General features: G+C 40.7%; 1 protein-coding gene across 2 annotated transcripts; it reads left to right on the forward strand.

Annotated features, from left to right (window-relative positions):
• Positions 1-430: 430 nt before the first annotated feature.
• GOLGA7 (golgin A7) lies at positions 431-19,414 on the forward strand (the record flags this gene model as incomplete). Of its 2 annotated transcripts, none has more annotated exons than XM_080710586.1 (4): positions 431-541; positions 8,200-8,352; positions 18,184-18,285; positions 19,367-19,414. In XM_080710586.1, 4 exons carry the CDS (start codon positions 431-433, stop codon positions 19,412-19,414), a joined length of 414 nt encoding a protein of 137 aa, XP_080566712.1. The 2 variants fall into 2 exon arrangements, with proteins under 2 accessions (XP_080566712.1, XP_080566713.1); XM_080710587.1 differs by having other exon boundaries at positions 19,362-19,400.
• Positions 19,415-20,404: the final 990 nt, after the last annotated feature.

The following is a 20,404-nucleotide window of genomic DNA, read 5'->3' on the forward strand; positions in this document are numbered from 1 at the left end:
TGGCCCCGCCCCCAGCGCCTCCGCATGGGTGCGCGCGGCTCCAGCAGGGTCGCTTTACGGCCGGGGAGAGGCGGGCCACAGACTTGAGGAAGGAAGCCAAGCTGGGGGGCGGGGAAAGGAGCTTTTTGCGGCAGAACGTAAGTCACGGCTAAGGAGGCGCGACAGCAGCCGGAGGGCAGAGGAGGCCGGGTTGGTGTTTCCCGGGCCGAACCGGGATAAGGGGGCGCGGGGCCCGGGCAGGTGCTGTAGCCGAAGGCCCGCCGCGACAGCATGGGTGAAGGGGAGCGGCAAGGGGGCGGCCCCGGGCTTCTCTGGGCGGTGGGTGGGTGCAAGGGGCTGGCGGGCCGGAGTCCCGGGGCCGGGCCGGGGGTCTGACCCGTGCTGCCTCCCCACTCCCCGAACTCGCAGCGCGGTCGGTCCTGTCCTCGCCATGAGGCCGCAGCAGGCGCCGGTGTCCGGGAAGGTATTCATTCAGCGAGACTACAGCAGTGGCACACGCTGCCAGTTCCAGACCAAGTTCCCGGCGGAGCTGGAGAACCGGGTACGGTGAGCCGAGGAGGGAGACTCGGGCGGGGCGGGTTGAGGGGCTGCGGCCGACTTCCGCCCGAGCGCCTCGCGGTCCTGGGGAGGGGCACACGCCAAAGGTGGACGAAGAGCTGGTGATTGGAGAAGGAAGAGGAAGGCCAAACCTCGCGGTGCTATGATCTTACAGAACTTTACGAAACTCAGAACCGGGAATATGTACCCAACAGACTTCCTACCCTGTTGACCCCCATCCCCACCCCGAGCCGGTAGACAGCGTTGATGATCAGCTAATTCCTGAGCCTCCAAGGCCACCTCACCCAGCAGGTTGTAAGCTCTATCCTCCTACCCTCCATGCAGGAGAAAGCGTCATCGTTCTCATGACTAGCATTTGCAGTCACTGTGCTGGTCACAGTGCTCAGCTGAAAGGGTTTATTAACTGCTGTGCCAGGCAAGGCAGATAAGCCTTCTTGGAACCTGAAAAACGTAGAGCATGACAAGGGCCTGGACGAGAAAATGTCTCAGAACAAGGCCTTAAACTCGTCACTCCCAGTTAAGATCACAGTGAGCTACCTGTTTGACTTGCGTATAAAACTCATCAGGACATGGAACCTTTGAGAAACCTTGTATATAGAAATGGAAGAATGGGATTTGTTTCTCCTTCAGACACCCCCCCCCAGTGTATCCTGTTATAAAATTTCAAGGGAGTGTGTATGTGTTGTTATCTTCTACCCACTTGTGTACACCCAACCAAAGAGCAATTCTTTTGGTATTGTCATGTTACTTAGATTCTGTTTCCTGTTCAGATGTTAGTTTCTGGTTAGCTGAGAGCAGGTTTTGTGGCTCTTTCCTTTGATAGGGAGGGTGACAGACTGAGAGGTAATTAGGTATGACGTGGGTGTCAGGCCAAGACGTGCTGGTCACGGACCAAGTGGGTGGAGATGAGCCTGTACTAGAGAAATGTAAAGACCAATTTGTAGGCCAAGGGTGTAGCTCAGTGCTAGAGCATGTGTTTAGCATGTGTGAGGCCTTGCGTTCCATCCTCACCACCAGAAATAAAGTCAGAGCCAGAGTGGTGGCTACCCCTGTCATCCCAGTACTTGGGGGGGGGCTGAGATGGGAGGATCAAAGGTTCACAGTCCCGCCTGAGCAATTTAGTGAGGTTATCACCAACTTAGTGAGACACTGTTCTAAAATAAAAAAAAATCTGCCTAGAGTTGTAGCTTAGCGGTAGAATGCCTCTGAGTTCAATCTCCAGTACCACAATAAATAAAGTCAGTTTTGTATCAAGCTGGATTGCTCAACCTGGTTGCCAAGATTAGAAAGTCAGCAACAATCATTTATAGTTTCTTGAGCTTGATTTATAACTGCAGGCAGGTTAGTGACCCAAATATGTTTCTCTAACTATAAATTAAAAGATCAAACATGCCTTTTAAAAAGGTGATGTGGAGATTTGCTTGTTCATGAAATCCATTTAAAATTTTATATTGTTAATGATGTAAACTTTGACAAAAACTAAACATTTTGACAGTGGTTTGAAGAGGTAGAAACTGAGCAAGTTGATAATTGGCTAGAGCTGCCAAGTATTTTTTTAAATAAGTTAATATCACAGCTCATGTGTTTTATGTGTTAAGATGTACATGAAGTGGATATGTCTTGGTTTTTAAGCTTACAGAAACTATGATATACAATTTACTCTCAAATTGGAATGTAAATTATTATTTTTCACCATGCTAATTTGCATATTATGATTCCTTTGTTTATTTGTTTGTTTTGTTTTTGCAGTACTGGGAATTGAACCCAGGATGTTCTACCTCCCATCTATAACCCAGCCCTATGTTTTTTCTTGTTTTTTTCTTTTTTTCTTTTTTGAGGTAATGGGCATGGAACCCAGGACATTCGACCTCCAAGTTATACCCCCAGCCCTATTTTTTATTCTTTATTTGGAAGAGGATCTTACTGAGTTGCAAAGGGCCTCACTAAGTATATGAGGCTGTCTACGAACCCTGTCTCAGCCTCCCAAATGCTGGGATTACAAGCATGCGCTACCATGCCCAGCTCCTATTTTTTTTCTTTTTTCATTTTCTTTTTCTTTTTCTTTTTCTTATGTAGTAGTGGGGATGGAACTGAGGCCTTCTGCCACAGCGCTATACCCCAGCTTTTTTTTTTTTTTTTTTTAAACAGCCTCAATAAGTTGCAAAGGGCCTCACTAAGTAGCTGAGGCCTGTGAACCTGCGATCTTTCTGTCTCAGCCTCTCAAGTACGGGGATTACAAGTATGCACCACCACGCCCAACATATAAGTTTTAAAAGTAAACTTCCACATCATAGTTGTGCCACATATTTATATGTGGAATTGTACGTTCTTCACTGTGTGTGATACAGTCTTTCTTTCATAGTCTTAAATACAGAAGTACTGTATACCCATAATGCTCTACTGATACAGGAAAGTGATGTTACTAAATTCTGGAATTCTTTTACTTCTTTGACTTCGTATAGCCCAGAACTTATGGCTTATGGTACTGAATACTATTTGGAATATTACATGTTGCTAGTCTGTTGTGCCTTCGAATTTTTTTCTTCTTTTTAAATGTTTGGGTTACAACACTAACTCATACTTTAAGCCACTTAAAAAGGCTTTGATTTTTTTTTCCTGTGTTGAGATTAAATTTAAATTACAAGTTTAAATTTTCCTTGCTGTGGTTAGTGGGAAATTGAAAGGTTTCTTTCTTTGTTTCATTATTACTCACCCTAGAAATGTTACTATTGCTTTACCACTGGGGCTTATTGTCCTTTGTGAGAATATAGCACTTGGCAACTTCATAAAGGGAGAATCTGACATGCAATTTTGTATTACTTTGAGACATTTCTGGGTGTGGTGGCACACATTTGTAATCCCAGCATTTGGGAGGCTGAGACAGAAGGATAGAGTCCACGGATAGCCTCAGCTACTTAGTGAGGTCCTCTGTAACTCAGTGAGCCCCTGTCTCAAAATAAAGAAAAAACTAGAGCTGGGGGTGTAGCTCAGAGGTAGAATGATCCTGAGTTCCATCCCCAGTACTGCAAAAACAAAACAAAACACATTTGTATCTTCTAATTTGAGAGTGTGGACACCTTCTGTTAAGTTCAGGGTCTCCACTGCATGTTAGAATCTTTTGATGTTTAAGTGCTTTGTTGCCAGAACGGTTTTTATTTTTATTATGGGTGGGGGGGTACTGGGGATGGAACCCAGGGGCATTCTACCTCCAAGCTATACCCCCAGCCCGATTTTTTTATTCTTTATTTTGAAACAGGGTCTCACTGAATTGCAAAGGGCCTCACTAAGTAACTGAGGCTGGCCATGAACTGCAATCTTCTTGTCTCAGCCTCCCAAATGCTGGGATTACAAGCATGTACCACCACACCCAGCTCAGAACAGTTTTTAGAGGAAGCTTTATTTTCATATCTGCTAAAATGCAGATGTCTTAAATCACCCAGTCTGGGCAACTGTAATTGAGGCATTTGTTCAATCCCTCCATACGTTTAAGTTACATTTCTACATCTGCTCAGAGATTACCTTTGGCTTGTCAGCTTGGATTTGTGATCACTTTAAGATTTAGCACCATGTAATTCAACAACAACAAAAAAACCCCAAATACTCTGGGGAAATGAGTCATTTTTCCTTTTGGTGGTGGTGGGATTAAACTCAGGGACATCCTAAGCTACACCACCAGTTTGCTTTTATTTTTTATCTTGAAACAGGATCTCACTAAATGCCAAGGTGGCCTCAAATGTATAATTTTGCTGGCTCAGCCTCCCTGGCATGTGCCACCACTCCGGGCTTCCGATTCCTATTTCCAGTCTGACTTTCAGTGTTTATTGGTCGCATTAGAATTTTGCTCCAACCTCACATATCTCCAAATTTTGATAGAATACCTCTATCTGTACAAGGAATTATAGGAGAACACTGTCAGTTGTCTTCATAGGGCCTAGAGGCAATAGATAAAAAGGCCTAAATTTGTTTTTTTTAGTTCTTTGATCTTAAGTACAATTGTATATCACTTAACAGGGACACGGTCTGAGAAATGCATCAACAGGTAATATTATGCACACATCATAGCATATTCTTATACAGATATGAAGTGTATGAGGCTGCTGATGCTGGCATACTATTTTATAATAAACTTTTTGTAAGTAAAAGTATACCAACATAATAAAAAATATGCTATAGAATACAGGTGAGTCATAGTTGCTTATTGTCATCAAGTGTTATGTACTATACATAACTGTGTAACTGGCAACCATGGCGGGTTTTCTTTATAACTGGTAACATAGTAGGTTTGTTGACATCCCATCATCACAAACAGGTGCGAGATGCATTAAACTGCTCTTTACTGTGTGACAAGGCAATAGTACTTACTTAGCTCCACTATAATCTTATGGAACCACTGTCACATATGCAGTCTGTCAGCCAAATCATTGTTATGCAATTCACTGCTTTACTGTTGCCTTGTGTGCTCTTTATTAATATTATTATTATTTGTCTTTTAAAATAGCCTTTCAGCAACTTTTTTTTTTTAAACAGGGTCTTAGTAGGTAGCTGAGAGTCCTGATGTGTTGCTGACACTGTCCTCAAACCTGCAATTCTCCTGTCTCAGCCTCCCAAATACTGGGATTGTATGTATACATCATGATGCCGTGTGTGTGTGTGTGTGTGTGTGTGTGTGTGTGTGTGTGTGTGTGTTATATTGAACCCAGGGCCTCACAAGTGCTAAGCATATGCTTTCTCACTGAGCCATAACCCCAACCACTCAAAGACTTACTGGGGTTTAAACCCAGGGGCATTCTATCTCCGAGCTACACCCCAGCACTATTTTTCATTCTTTATTTCTGGAACATTCAGACCTCCTGTCTCATTCTCCCAAGTACTAGAATTACAAGTGTGTGCCTGGCTTAAGCTTTTTTTTTTTTAACTTTATTTTATTAAATCCTTGAGTGTGTAGGTTTTTTCTAACTGGCCTATGATGCCTCCATCTATTAAGAATTATAATCTCAGAATAACTTAAAAATTAGTGTTTCCGATATGAAATGTAATTATAATCATTAAGAAATATGATCCTGGTTTGGTTCCCATTTTGTTGTTAGTTTTTATTGTTGTTGTTTTGGGTTTTTTTGTTTTTTGGGATTTTTTTTGTCAGTACTTGGGATAGAACCCAGGGGCATTCTACCTTCAAGCTACATACCCAGCTTTATTTTTTATTCTTTATTTTGAAACAGGGTCTCACTGAATTGCAAAGGGCCTCACTAAGTAGCTGAAGCTGTCTGTGAACCGTGCTCTTCCTGTCTTGGCCTCCCAAATGCTGGGATTACAAACGTGCCCACCACTGGCAATGTAGCCCCTTTTGAAAAGCAGGTTGAGCCAGCACCACTTTATGGTTGCATTAAAGTCCTCTAGTTTCTCACACAAAGAACAAAACTGATTACAACTGGGCCTAACCTAAGAAATTTTAATATCTTGGGAGGATCATAAATGTTTTATATTTTCAAAAGTTACATTCTAGCTGGGTATGAGGGCACACTTGTAATCTCAGTATTTGGGAGGTTGAGATGGGAGAATCACAGGTTCAAGACCAGCCTCAGCAACTTAGTGAGACCTTGTTTCAAAATAAAAATATTAAATTGAGCTGGTGTGGAGTGCTCTTGAGTTCAATCCCTAGTACCACATAAAGCTATGTTCTTAGGAATATTTTGTCTCATACTCTATTTTGAGATTCTTTGGTAGTTTTTTTTCTGAATCTATTTCTATTTAAAATAATAATAATTCAACCAGGTGTGGTACACACCTGTAATCCCAATACTTGGGAAGCTGAGACAGAAGATCACAGGTTCAAGGCCAGCCTCAGCAACTTAGCAAGACTCAGCAACTTAAGTGAGACCTTGTTTCAAAATAAAGAATGGAAAATAGGGGTGGGGGTGTTAGAGTGCCCCTGGGTTCAATCCCCAGTACCACACATACACACAAAAAAATAATTCATGAATGAGAAAATTCAAAAGTAGTTATTAGTTTTAGGAAGAAAGGAGTCATTATGTAAGAGAAGGCCTAGAGTGAGGACAGGTAAATTGTGATTTGATTTCAAGAATGAAAGATTTGGATAAAGTAATCTCCTAATGAGTCTTAAATGTCCTAGGATAAAGTATTGAGATTCAGAATCTACAAAGCACTGTTAGAAAAAGAAAGTAAAGTGATACTGGAAGAAAAGAGTAAAAGTGGATGATGAAAAATGGGACGTCGGTGTTAGTACAGTGTATATCGCTTAATGAGCAATGCAGTCAGTCTGAGAAATGTGTGGGAGGTGATGTCTCACATGTGAACATTGTAGACTAGTTCCACAAACTAAGAGGGCTGCCGCACCACTGGACAATAGAATCTTATGGGAACACCAACATACATGTAATTTCTCACTTACCAAAATACCACTGTGTGGCACATAACTCTATCAGTGTAAGTATAAGATAACAATGTCACTGAGTAGAAAGAGTAGGCATGATGATGTGAAGAGTTGCGTGTTAAGAGATTTTGCCTTGTTCAATGTTGTAAGCTTTTAGTACTACAGCAGTTAGCTCTAGAAGAGGTAGGAAGCTGGGCATGGCGGTGCCCACCTATAATTCTAGTACTTGAGAGGCTGAAACAGGAGGACCACAGGTTTGAGACCAGTCTCGACAGCCTAGTTAGACCCTGTTTCAAAACAAAAGTGAAAAGAGCTACGGTGTTGCTTGGAGGTAGAATGCCTCTAGGCTCAATCCCTAGTACCAAAAAGAGAGAGAGAGGGAGAGAGGGAGAGAGAGAGAGAGGGGTGAGGCTGGGCAAACAGTATAGAACTTGAACCTTTTTATCAATCTACTTAAAATGCCTTTTTCTCCTTTTTTGTCAGTAAATTCCAGTGTTGAGGTGCTTGATTTAAGATTATTTACTCTCCTCAGACAAAGGGAACTTCTTTTGTGTCCTCACTATATACATACATACATGTGTACATGCATGCATCTTAATTATATTGCCCATTTTATTGCATTTTGAGGTTTATGTATCTGCTTGCATAACTAAACTCGTGAGGACTGACATGTCTTACTCATCTTTCTTTAAGGCTGGTCATAGTATCTGATAGTAGGTCCTCAATAAATGTAGATATAAGTGAATTGAAAGAGGAATCACCGTATAATTCAGTTAAATTGCTTGAAATTAGCCAGGCGTGGTGGGCATGCTTGTAATCCCAGCATATGGAGGCTGAGACAGGAAGATCATGGTTCAAAGTCTCAGCTATTTAGTGAGGCCCTTTGAAACTCATTGAGGCCCTATTTCAAAATAAAGAATAAAAAATTGGGCTGGGGGTGTAGCTCGGAGGTAGAATGCCCCTGGGTTCCATCTCTAGTGCCGGAAAAAAAAAAATTGATTGAAATTTAGTATAAAGAAGTATCATATTGAGCCCTGAAGATGTCCAGTGTTCATAATTGAATACAATTAGATACCCAAGCAATTTCAATAATGCAGGTCCAGAGTTAATTGCCTAAAAAATTATTTGCCAACTTTAAGAATGTTGGCAAAACAGCAGGATAATTTAGTGATAGACATAAGTTGCTGATCTTTTTTTTTTTTTTTTTTTTTTTTTACAAAATATACTTTTAAATTCTGTCTTCCCTACAGATTGATAGGCAGCAGTTTGAAGAAACAGTTCGAACTCTAAATAACCTTTATGCAGAAGCAGAGAAGCTTGGGGGCCAGTCATACCTTGAAGGCTGCTTGGCGTGTTTAACAGCATATACCATCTTTTTGTGCATGGAAACTCATTATGAAAAGGTAAAGCTATATTTTTTTTCACAAAATCTCTTGAAACCATAAAGAAAGTAAGATTACTACACATTTAAGTTTACATGGTAACAACCGCCATCACGTTTCTGGGGGCATTTATGATAATTCGGACTTTTTTGTTGCTCCTGGGAGCACATAGGAATGAATCCTGAGTGAGAAACAGGTCGAGATTGGTGTGTCCAGTTGGAGTTGAAATGTCAGTGTTCAGATTGGTCTACACTTCATATGAATGTAGAGAATCAGTCTGTTCTCATTCTATTCAACTTTCTGAGATTTATTTCCTCAAATTTCTATCTTTAGTCTTATACTTCCACCTGAGTTTTAGCCTTCTCTTTCCAGTAGCCTGCTAGATCCCAGAGTTGCTGGCTTCTCACCCTACATACATATAAGATACATACATATAGAACTCCCACCTTCCTATTTTGTACAGGAGTACCTCTGTCCTTTCAGTACCATCTTTAAGTCTGAAGGATGAAGAGGGGAAAAAAAATTAGTTGTCAGAGACTAAACAGTTTTTCGTTTTCCCATTTATGATTTTCTCTGCCACTATCCTAGTTTGTGCTTTTGTGTGTGTGTGTGTGTGTGTGTGTGTGTGTAATGCTAGAGACTGAACCCTGGGGCATTCTCCCTCCAAGCTACACCCCCAGTCCTACTTTATTTTTATTTTGAAACAGGGTCTTGCTGGGTTGATGAGAGTCTCACTGCTTGCAGAGGCTGTCCCTGAACCTGTGATCCTCCTCTCTCAGCCTCCCAAGTATAAGGCTTACAAGCAATTTTTGCTCTTATTATCGCTCTTCTAGACCTATTGAAATAGTCCCCTGACCCATCTCCTTTCTTCTCTTCCTTTGCTTTTCTAGTCTCTCTGCTTCTGTCAGGAAATGCAGCCTTATTTCCCCTACCACTGCTAAGTCAGAGATCTCCCCTTCGTCTAGCTTATTGCTACAGGGTCAGTTTCGCATGCCTCCTTGAGTTGATCTCTCACTTAGCTTCCCAGCTCTCTCCTACCCTTTCTTTCACACACTGGATCACTTACCACCAAAGATAGTTGTCCATCTAGAATGACATTCTTCCTATATAAAAGTACCTCCAGTCTCTTCTCGTTTACCACTTCCATCTAACTTCTCCGTGTGTGTGTGTGTGTGTGTCTGTGTGTCTGTGTGTGTGTCTGTGTGTGTTGTATTGAGGCACGAAACCAGAGGCATTCTACTTCTGAGCTACATTCCCAGCCCTGCTTTATGTGTTGAGGCTGGCTGGGAACCTGTAATCCTGTTTTAGCCCCCCAAGTACAGGAATTACAGGTATGCACAGCTTTGCCAGCCCTCCTTACTCTTCTAATCAGATTTTTTTCCTAAACAACACTTGATGTCTATTTTCTGGTACTTATCATCCTCTGCTTTCAAATATAGTGGTTTATGTATGTTCTTGTCTTATTTGCTATTTGGCTATGTGTTGTTTCTGAGATCAAGGACAATGCCTTAAATATTTTTGTATCCATCTTAATGCCTAATACCATGCTTTGGATATATTTAGTACTTGAACATGTGTTAAATAATTAAGTTAATAATGATAGTAAACCCAAATATATCTCTAAATTCTGATGTTTAGAAAGTGGAATGCCAAACCAGGTGTGGTGGCGCACACTTGTAATCCCAGCATTTGGGAGGCTGAGACTGAGGATCATGGCTCACAGCCAGCCTCAGCTACTTAATGAGGCCCTCTGCAACTCAATGAGACCCTGTTCCAAAATAAAATAGGGCTGGGGGTGTGGCTCAGAGGAATGCCCCTGGGTTCCATCCTGGGTTTCCATTCCGGAAAAAAAAAAAAAAAGTGGAATACCATATGGATAACTATAATATACCCTACCTGGTAGAAATGTCCCTGCAGTTATCTTATACTCTAGTAGAGAACAGAAAGTATTTTGAGCTATTGGCTAAATATGTTGCAAATTCTTAACTAACATGCTGACTTGTACTGTTAGTCTTAAATACAATTCTATTTTATAGGATATATTTAAATAACTCTAGAAGCTTATATAGAAAAGCAGCTTTTATTTGTTAACTTTCAATATCAAGCTATCAAGGACCAGTATCAGCTTTCAGTCTGTGTTTAGTCTTAGTAACTCTTTACTAGTTAAATTTGGAAAATGAAGGGCCATGAGATTCATTCATTTGGTAAATATGTATTGAAAACCTACCATGCAGTAAGCAACATGGCAAGCAAGATGCCAGGTACATAACTGAATACCATTGCTGACCTTTTGGCGTTTATAATTTCATGGTAACAATCTGATAATAACAAAAAAAAAGAAGTAAGCTGGGCATGGTGGTACACACTGTAATCCCAGCACTTGGGAGGCTGAGACAGGAAGATTGCGCAGGTTTGAAGCCAGCCTCAGCTACTTAGTGATACCCTGTTTCAAAATAAAAAATAATAAATAGGGTTGAGAGTGTAGCTCAGAGGTAGAATGTCCCCGGGTTCCATCCCCTGTACCGCAAAAAAAAAAAAAAAAAAAAAATTTAGTAAAACCAAGAAATTATAAATTGTGATAAGTACCTTGATGGAAACAAATTTGCCTGTGATTTTTTTTTTTTTTTTTTTTTTTTTTTTTGGTGGTACTGGGGTTCCTGGAAGCCCTTCTGCCTCAGGGCTACACTCCCAGACCTATTTTTTTATATATTTTTATTTGGAAACAGGGTCTCTTAAGCGAGCACACCTGGCTTCGAACCTGCGCGATCCTCCTGTCTCCGCCTCCCAAGCGTGGGGATTACAAGCGTGCGCCACCACACCGGGCTTGCCTGAATTTAGAAAAAAAAATGATAGAGAGCCAGGCATGGTCTGTGGCGCACACTTGTAATTCCAGTACTCGGGAGGCTGAGACAGGAGGATCACAGGTTAGTGGCCAGCCTTAGCTACTTAGTGAGGCCCTCCACAACTTAGTGAGACCTTGCTTCAAAGTAAAGAATAAAAAATAGAGCCAAGCATGGTGGCGCACGCTTGTAATCCCAGAATTTGGGAGGCTGAGACAGGAGGATCGCAGTTCACAGACATCCTCAGCTACTTAGTGAGGCCCTTTGCAACTCAGTGAGGCCTTTTCAGAATAAAGCATAAAAAATAAGGATAGGGTATAGCTCAGAGGTAGAATGCCCCTGGGCTCAATCCCCAGTACCACCAAAAAAAAAAAAAAGGAGAAGGAGAAGAAGAAACCTAATTTAGATTCTGTGGTCAATAAAGCATGTAAAATAGTGATATTTTAGTTGCTGCAGAAGAATAAAAAGCCATTCTGGCAAAGAGATGAATATACACAAAGGCCCAGGGAACTTAGCAAGTTCCAAGCACTGAAAGAGGATCATTTGGTACAAGAGGAAGAGAATGACTCGAGAGGGGTTTGGGAAAGTAAACAGGTGTATCACACAGAAGTGTATGGTTCTTGGAAAGAAGTGTCGGTTTTCTTTTTAGTGCAGTGAAAACTACTCAAAAGGTTTTAAGTAGGAGAGTGATATGGTCAGATTTTGGTTTAAAGAGATATTTTTGCTTTGTGGATAAAAACAAGCCGAGTGCAATGGTGCACACCTGTAATCCTAGTACTTGGGAGACTGAGACAGGAGGAGTGCAGGTTCGAGGACAGCCTCTGCAACATAGCGAGACTTTTAGTAGCAACCTAGCAAGATGCTATTTTAGAACAAAAATAAAGCCGGGCGTGGTGGCGCGCGCTTGTGATCCCCGCGCTTGGGAGGCGGAGACAGGAGGATCGCGCAGGTTCGAAGCAAACCGCACTGGCTTAAGAGACCCTGTTTCCAAGTAAAATATAAAATAGGTCTAGGAGTGTAGCCCAGAGGTAGAAGGGTTCCATCCCCAGTACCACACACACACACACACACAAATAATAATAATAATAAAATAAAATAAAAACGGCTTAAAAGCGGAGCATGGTGGTACACGCTTATAATCTCAGTACTTGGGAGGCTGAGAGAAGAGGATCGCAGGTTCGAAGCCAGCCTCAACAATTTAGCGAGGCCTTCCACAATTTAGTGAGACCCTGTTTCCAAATAAAAAATAAAATCAGGCTCAGAGGTAGAATGCCTCTGGGTTCAATCCCCACTACCACAAAAATACATATAAAAAGTATAAGCGTGGAAGTAGTGAAACAGGTTAGGAACTTTTGCACAAGTCCATGCAAAAGCTTTGGCTAAGAAGCATTGGAAATGGAAGGAGATAATGACTCCAAGGGATATGTTGATAGCAGAACCAAGACCCAGAAAAGAGCTGAATAAAGGAGAGAAGGGTAAGTTGAAACATATGGGAAACATGGATAAATCGTGGTCATCCAGGGATAATCAAAGAGAAGTATATGATGTTGCCAATTTAAGTAGACATACATCCTCTGGAATATTGCATGTGTGTTTAGTAGTATATTTGAGGCTTGAGTTGTCATTTCACTATACCTTTTTAAATTTCTTGATAAAATTTTAATTAACTTGTCTGTTTATCACTGTTGAAATAGATAGATACCTCCTCCTAATATTAGTTGTAAAAAAAAAAAAAAATTAGAGCCAGACTTGGGAGGCTGAGACAGGAACGCAGCTTCACCGCCAGCCTCAGCTACTTAGTGAGGCCCTCAGCAACTTAGTCATACATACACTGATTCAAAATAAAGAATAAAAAATAGGACTGGAGGTGTAGCTCGGAGGTAAAATGCCCCGGGATTCATTCTCCAGTACCGCAAAAGAAAAAAATTAGTACTTGGGTGCTGCCGGCCAAGCTTAAGTTAACAGGACATTGGATACATTTATCTTTCTGAGTTCTCTAAATGGTAAAATGGATCTTAGAATTAACATATTGTCTCATATATGTTAGATGTTTATTGAACAGTATTTTGAGATAAGTTTTAAAAGTGAAGTTAGTCTCTATTTAAAGTTTTTTGCTCTACCACTGAGCTGCACCCAACCTTTTCTTTCTTTTTTGAGACAGGGTCTTAGCTGCCCAGGCTGGCCTTGAACTTGTTATCCTCCTGCCTCATCCTCCACTAACCCAGATGTATATATGCTATTCTGAGCAAAAGCAATCTTTTTCAGACATCTGCTAATTTGTTTGAATGTTAAAACATTTAGCAGCTCTCAAAATCCTTTTGATTGTTAATCATAGAAGATGAGTCGATATCAAATACATGGAAATTGGTTGAATTCAGTTCAAGTTTTAATTTTGGTTTATAGACAATATATAAAGCACTACTTTATTGATTTAATGAAAGTCTCTTTCTAGAACAACTATTATAAAGCAAGTAAAGACCGAATTAAGCTGGGTGTGGTGGTGCATGCTTATAATCCCAGCACGTGGGAGGCTGAGACAAGAGGTTCGAGGACAGCATCAACAAGTAGTGAGACTCATCAACCTAGGGCTGAGGTGTATCTCAGAGGTAGAATGCCTCCCCACCCTAGTTCAGTCCTCAGTACCAAAAAAAAAAAAAAAAAAAAATCAAATTTATCAAGACACCAAACTTAGGGCAGGGCCACATTTTTCAAGTACATGATGTGTTTTTATTTATTTATTTATTTTTTTATTTTTTATTTTTTATTTTTGCAGGTTTGGGGATGGAACCCAGAGGCATTTGACCTCCGAGCTACACCCCCTACCCTACTTTTTATTCTTTATTTTGAAACCAGGTCTCACTGAGTTGCAGAGGGCCTCACTAAGTAGCTGAGGCTGTCTGCAAACCACGATCCTCCGGTCTCAGCCTCCCGAATGCTGGGATTACAAGCGTGCGCCACCACACCTGGCTAGTGTTTTTAGAAACTATGCATGAATAACTAGATCATGGAAAATTAGTATCTAGAATAATTAAGGTATAATACCCCTGTACTTTGTGTGTGTGTGTGTGTGTGTGTGTGTGTGTGAGAGAGAGAGAGAGAGAGAGAGAGAGAGAGAGAGAGGGATGGATGGATGGATGGATGGATGGATGGATGGATGGATGGATGGATATAGGACTGGAACCCAGGGGCATTCTACCTCAAAGTTATACCACCCCCAACCCTACTTTTTATTCTTTTTTTGAAACCGGGTCTCACTGAGTTGCAAAGGGTCTCACTAAGTAGCTGAGGCTGTCCTAAAACCGTGATCCTCTTGTCTCAGCCTTCCAAATGCTGGGATTACAAGTGTGCGTCACCACACCCGGCTCTAGTCTCTATTGTTTTAAACACTAAAATTCCTAGTCTACAAAGAACCAAATATAATAATGCTTTTTACATTTTGTCACATGAGGTAAATTTTTTGAAATTATAAATAGGCCTTTTAAAACTTGCTAGAACAATCATGCATTTTGTTTTCTATAATATGCTATTTACTGATTTAAAATGAAGATAAAGACTTCAGTGTTATTTCTCTATTGTTCTTATCCATTCTAATTAGGGAACACATGAGCTTGTGGAAGGTTCTTCTCTCAGTAACTGTCCGCCTTGTGTATCAACTAGAAAGCATCCCTTCTTCCTGTGTGCTGGACTCAAAAGCAGACAGTAGCTGGGCGTAGTGGCGCACGCTTGTAGTCCCTGTACTTGGGAGGTGGAGACAGAAGGATTGCGCTGGTTCGAAGCCAGCCTTGCTGGCTTAGGAGACCCTGTTTCCAAATAAGAATATAAAACGGGTCTGGAAGTGTAGCCCGGAGGTAGAAGGAACCCCGGTACCACCAAAAAAAAAGGAAAAGAAAAAGAAAACAGGAGCATGCTGAGAGCCTGATGTGCTCACCCAGCCTCAGGCAGGCTGTTTTTCTTGAAGGTCTAGTAGGCTACCTCTGCTTTAATATTATCAGGGAAAGCAGTACTCTTTCCAGTGGTTTGTGTTTCATTTTGTAAGTATTATACAAATTGAGGTTGTACTGAGGTTTTAAGAATATCAGAGATAATTCTGTTAAATATTTTGGTTTACTTTGACATTGATTTACCAAAAATAATGAAGTGTGGATAAAATGTCAGTGTCAGGTTTCTTGGGGTGAGAATGGTGCTTTGTTCTGTCTGGGAGTGCAGTATGAGTTTACTCAAATTAATGGTTTTCTGTTGCTAAAGAGACCAAGAGTTTCAAAGCCTCTTGTTTAGGACAGTGTTGCCTTCACCAAAGTAGTATAAGAGGATTGGAGTTTATACAAGAAGAGAAGGAATTGTTTTCTTTCTGATCTGATGCCCAAGTGCATATGAGTGTAGCTAAACTTTAAATGAAAACCTTGCCTCACCTGGTTATGCTTGTATCAAATAAAGGAATGTCATTTCTTTGCTAGTAACCTGCATCTGAGGAGAGGAGGAAAGCTGTACTGAAGGAATCTTTCTTCAAAACTAGCCGTGCAAGCATTTTTCGGAGTGTCTCCTCCTGTATTAATGGACTAGGGGTGAAGGGAGACTGAGTCTCCAGTTTCTGGCAGATGAGCTGAGAGAAGATTAAGCATCCCGAGTTGGAAACCTTTATGGGATACTTCTATTCATTATTGTGATGGTTGACAAACTCTGATATAAAGATAGGGCCTGAGGGGGGGTTTGCGCATAATGACCAAGTCACAGCTTTGATTCTTTGAAAGCTGAAAATGGAAGAGTGATAAGGGCACTGCTTCAAGTAATTAGGTGAAATCTTTTTTTTAAAAAAATAGTATTTTTAATTCACTGAATAAGAAACAATGCAATTGTTCTTTCAGTAATATCACTCTCTTTTTTGTTGTAATGCTAGGGATTGAATCCAGGGGCATTCTGCCTCTAAGCTATATCCCTATACCTATTTTATTTTTTATTTTGAAACAGGGTCTTACTAAGTTGTTGAGGCTGGACTCAAACCTGTGATCCTCCTGTCTCAGCCTCCTAAGTATTAGAATTATATGTATGTGACACCATGTGCAGTTTATCACACTTTCTTAAAAAGAATAAAACATGAGATTGTATTATCCCAAAGGTAAAACATGAATAAACTTTTCCTCCAGTAAGAAAATTCCTTATATAAACTGTATGTTTTTTTTGTTTGGTTGGTTTGTTGTTGTTGTTGTTGTTGTTGTTGTTGTTGTTGTTTTTGGTAGTACTGGGGATGGGACCCTTCTACCTCCAGACTATATTCCTAGACCTATTTTTTTATATTTTATTTGGAAACAGGGTCTCTTAAGCCAGTGAGCCTGGCTTCGAACCTGCGCGATCCTCCTGTCTCCGCCTCCCAAGCGCGGGGATTACAAGCGTGCGCCACCATGCCCCACTAAATTGTATAGTTTTAAATTCTAAATTAAGTCTGGTATAGTAACACACACCTGTAATCTTCCTAGCTAGAGGTGTAGCTCAGAGGTAGAATGTTCCTGGGCTCAGTTCCCAGTAAAAGACACACACACACACACACACACACACACACACACACACACACACACACGTAAATCAGTGTATACCAATGCATTTAAATTGTAACATTGTAATTTGTTCGTTTAGCCTGGTGTCTTATACACCCTTAGTTAAGCTATTGCTTAACTTCAGAATTTCTTTTCATGCAGTTTGTTCCCCCTTTCCATTTCAGTCACAGTTGCTGCATATTACGAATTTAAAGAAACAGTAATGTAACTCTTTGATTTTGAATAAAGCTATTAAGATTTATTCTAGCTTATTTGCCTCAGAATTGCCTTTATTGAAGCTGGGGATTTTGTTCTTTCCAGAAGAATCTTTGTATTCTATCCGGTTTTTGTCTGCATTTGCTTCGACTTTTACAAGCTTAATACTAAACTTATAAATTGAAGTTTCTCTCCAGGAAATGAGTAACAAAATAAACTACATGTAGATATGGAGATGATACAAGATGCTTGAGATCAGAAACTCCATGGTCGCAAATGTCCACAAATTTTCCAGTTTCAAAATGACTGGGCTCCCATTTGCTATTGGCCAACTGTGTCATTACTTAGACTGGACAAAAATGTACAAAGGAGAGAGGTAACCATTCTAAACTGTTAAAAGGCCAGCCCAGGCATAGTGGTGCACACTTGTAATCCCAGCATTCGGGAGACTGAGACAGGAGGATCGCAGTTCACGAACAGCCTCAGCTACTTAGTGAGGCCCTCCACAACTCAGAGAAACCCTGTTTCAAAATAAATAAAATATAGGGCCGGGGGTGTAGCTCGGAGGTTGAATGCCCCTGGGTTCCATCCTCAGACCCGCAAAAAAATATAATAATAATAATAAAATAAAAATAGAAAAGAAAGAAAAGGCCAAGAGCTATCCATGATATTAGAAAGGGTTACATTAGGTCGGGCGTGGTGGTGCACGCTTGTAATCCCCGCGCTTGGGAGGCGGAGACAAGAGGATCGCGCAGGTTCGAAGCCAGCTGCACTGGCTTAAGAGACCCTGTTTTCAAATAAAAATATAAAATAGGACTGGGAGTGTAGCCCGGAGGCAGAAGGGTTTCCAGGAACCCCAGTACCACCAAAAAAAAAGAAAAGAAGAAAAAATAAAGGGTTACATTAACTAAAAACATGTTAGGAGCAATGAAAAGGAAGCATAACGAGCCAGTGTGTGTATAATCATCCATTTATTTCTCTGTGTCCAGGATTGAGGCCAGAGGGAGGTAAGAAGGAAGGGAGTTGGTTCTCATCGGGCTTTTGTATGCATTTTCATGTTCACTGTGTTGAAGATACTTACATACAGCTTCTACTGTATGTTGTATATAACTGATGTGAGCCAGGTAGAGCTCTGTTCTGCCTTAAAAATATCCATAAGACTTGCCTTAAAAACCAACTCCACCATTTGAATATTTTTGAGATCTAGCTGACACCTCAAGGGAAATCTGCTGAAACTTATAAAAAGCCATGGTCTTTCTTTCTTTTAGGTTCTGAAGAAAGTCTCCAAATATATTCAAGAACAGAATGAGAAGATATACGCTCCCCAAGGCCTCCTCCTGACAGACCCCATTGAGAGAGGACTTCGAGTTGTATCCTTTTAGTCCAGATGATAATGCCGAAATATTTATAAAAAGATAATTTGGGTGGAACTATTTGTCACTGGCTAGAGAGAATTAATGTCCATCTTTTGTATTTACCTTAGAAAGTTTTTCTGATGTCTCCCATCCTTTGCATTATGCAGGTCTCTAGAGTGTTTAGTATTCTGGTTACCATCTTTCTTGGTGGTTTTGAGGCATTCTTGTAGTAATAATGGGGGTTGTATGAGTAATGCATTTCAGCTGCAGAAACTCTGAGCCTAAGCCTCTTTGAAATGTATAAACTCATAATGTGTGGTGAGACTTGTCATCCAAATGAATTGCAGTCCCACGGGTTCATCTGACTAGTTGAAATCAGTTAAAGATGCCAGGTGTATAATTTCATTATCTTTGACATACTATGTATATTTTTAGAGGAAGTAAGCTTTAAAAATCGAGTACATTTGGTAAATAAAATTTCAAAAAACTAATCTTGCTTGATAACTGAAGTAATAGGTAAATTTTTTTTTTAAAAACAACCTACGTCACATAATTCTAGGCCTTGCTGATAATTTCAGTGTTTTTTATTCATTCTCTGCAGCAGTGATTTTTAACTTTTAGGGGGTATGAACCCTCTCCCAAGAAAAAGTTCATATTATTTCAGGGCATTTTTAAAGCCCTGAATTCATTACCTCCATTGATTCCCAATTAAGAACCCCCTACTTCTGCAAATAAATCACCTTTTTCAGATTCTTTTTTTTTTTAAGTAAATGATCAGTGTTTGGGGAGGAACTACATGTGGAATATTAGGAATAATTGCATTTGTTAAACTTTTCAGCAGTGGAGAAAGCATATTTAAAGTAGCAGGAATGTTAGGTCTGGGAGTGTAGCCCGGAGGTGGAAGGGCTTCCAGGAACCCCAGTACCGCCAAAAACAAAGACAAGAAAACCAAAAAAGTAGCAGGAATGTTTTTAATAATTTTAAAATAAGCAAAGTGAATTAGAAGCATGGTCTCTGCAACTGTACACATCTTGCCGTAGTCCCCTTGCGTGCATTGCATTCTGTAGTGTGTTTTCTTAACAGCCATGCTGTTTAGATTGAAATTACAATTTATGAAGACAGAGGCATGAGCAGTGGAAGATAAACCATAGAATTAAAGGTAAATATGAAATTATATGGTTTATATGCAGTTTTTCAGCTACGCATAACTTTTTTCCCCTCCATGGTAAATACATGGTTGAATCAGACCATTAAAAGTGTTATATCCGGTTTATTAAACACTACAGTGGCTTGATATTTAAAATGTGTGTGTAATCCAAGGTGTGTGTGTGTGTGTGTGTGTGTGTGTGTGTGTGTGTGTGTGTGTGTTGGTACTGGGGATTGACCCCATGGGCATTCTCCCTCTGAGCTATACCCCCAGCCCTATTTTATTTTTTATTTTGAAACAGAGTCTCACTAAGTTAAAGAGGGCCTCGCCAAACTGCTGAGGCTGGCCTCAAACCTGCAGTCCTCCTGTGTCAGCCTTCCAAGTGCCGGGATTACGGGCATGCCTGCATGTTTTTAGGGAGGGGTTTATTTACCTTGTTTTATTTTAATATTTTGCACTATCCTAAACATTTAAATGTTGGGTTTTAAGCCGGGTGTGGTGGCGTGTGCTTGTAATCCAGTACTTGGGAGGCTGAGACAGGGGCATCCAGGTTCATGGCCAGCCTCAGCTACTTAATGAAGCCCTCCTCCCTCCATCAACTCAGTGAGACCCTGTTTCAAAATAAAGAATGAAAAAATAGGGCTGGGGGTGTAGCTGTAGTACCCAGTTAGAATGCCCCTGGGTTCAATCCTCCGTAACACACACACACACACACACACACACACACACACACACACACACTGCTGGATTTTGTGTTTAAGAATCAGTTCAGAGACTCCCCTGCCTGCATGACAAACAAGCAAAGAAACATTTATTTCAGAGAGGAGTATTTTAGTGGCTTCAGAGCCCTATAAAGGATACTTTATCTAGTGGATAGAACCATAGATTTTATTCCTTTGTTCTAAATGTTAATGGTCTCATAATCCAGATAATACCCTTTAGTAAGTAAGAAACAAAATAGTTACTACTAATAAGAATCTAGGCCAG

This window comes from Muscardinus avellanarius (assembly GCF_963383645.1).
Source record: "Muscardinus avellanarius genome assembly, chromosome: 14".
Taxonomy (NCBI): Eukaryota; Metazoa; Chordata; class Mammalia; order Rodentia; family Gliridae; genus Muscardinus; species Muscardinus avellanarius.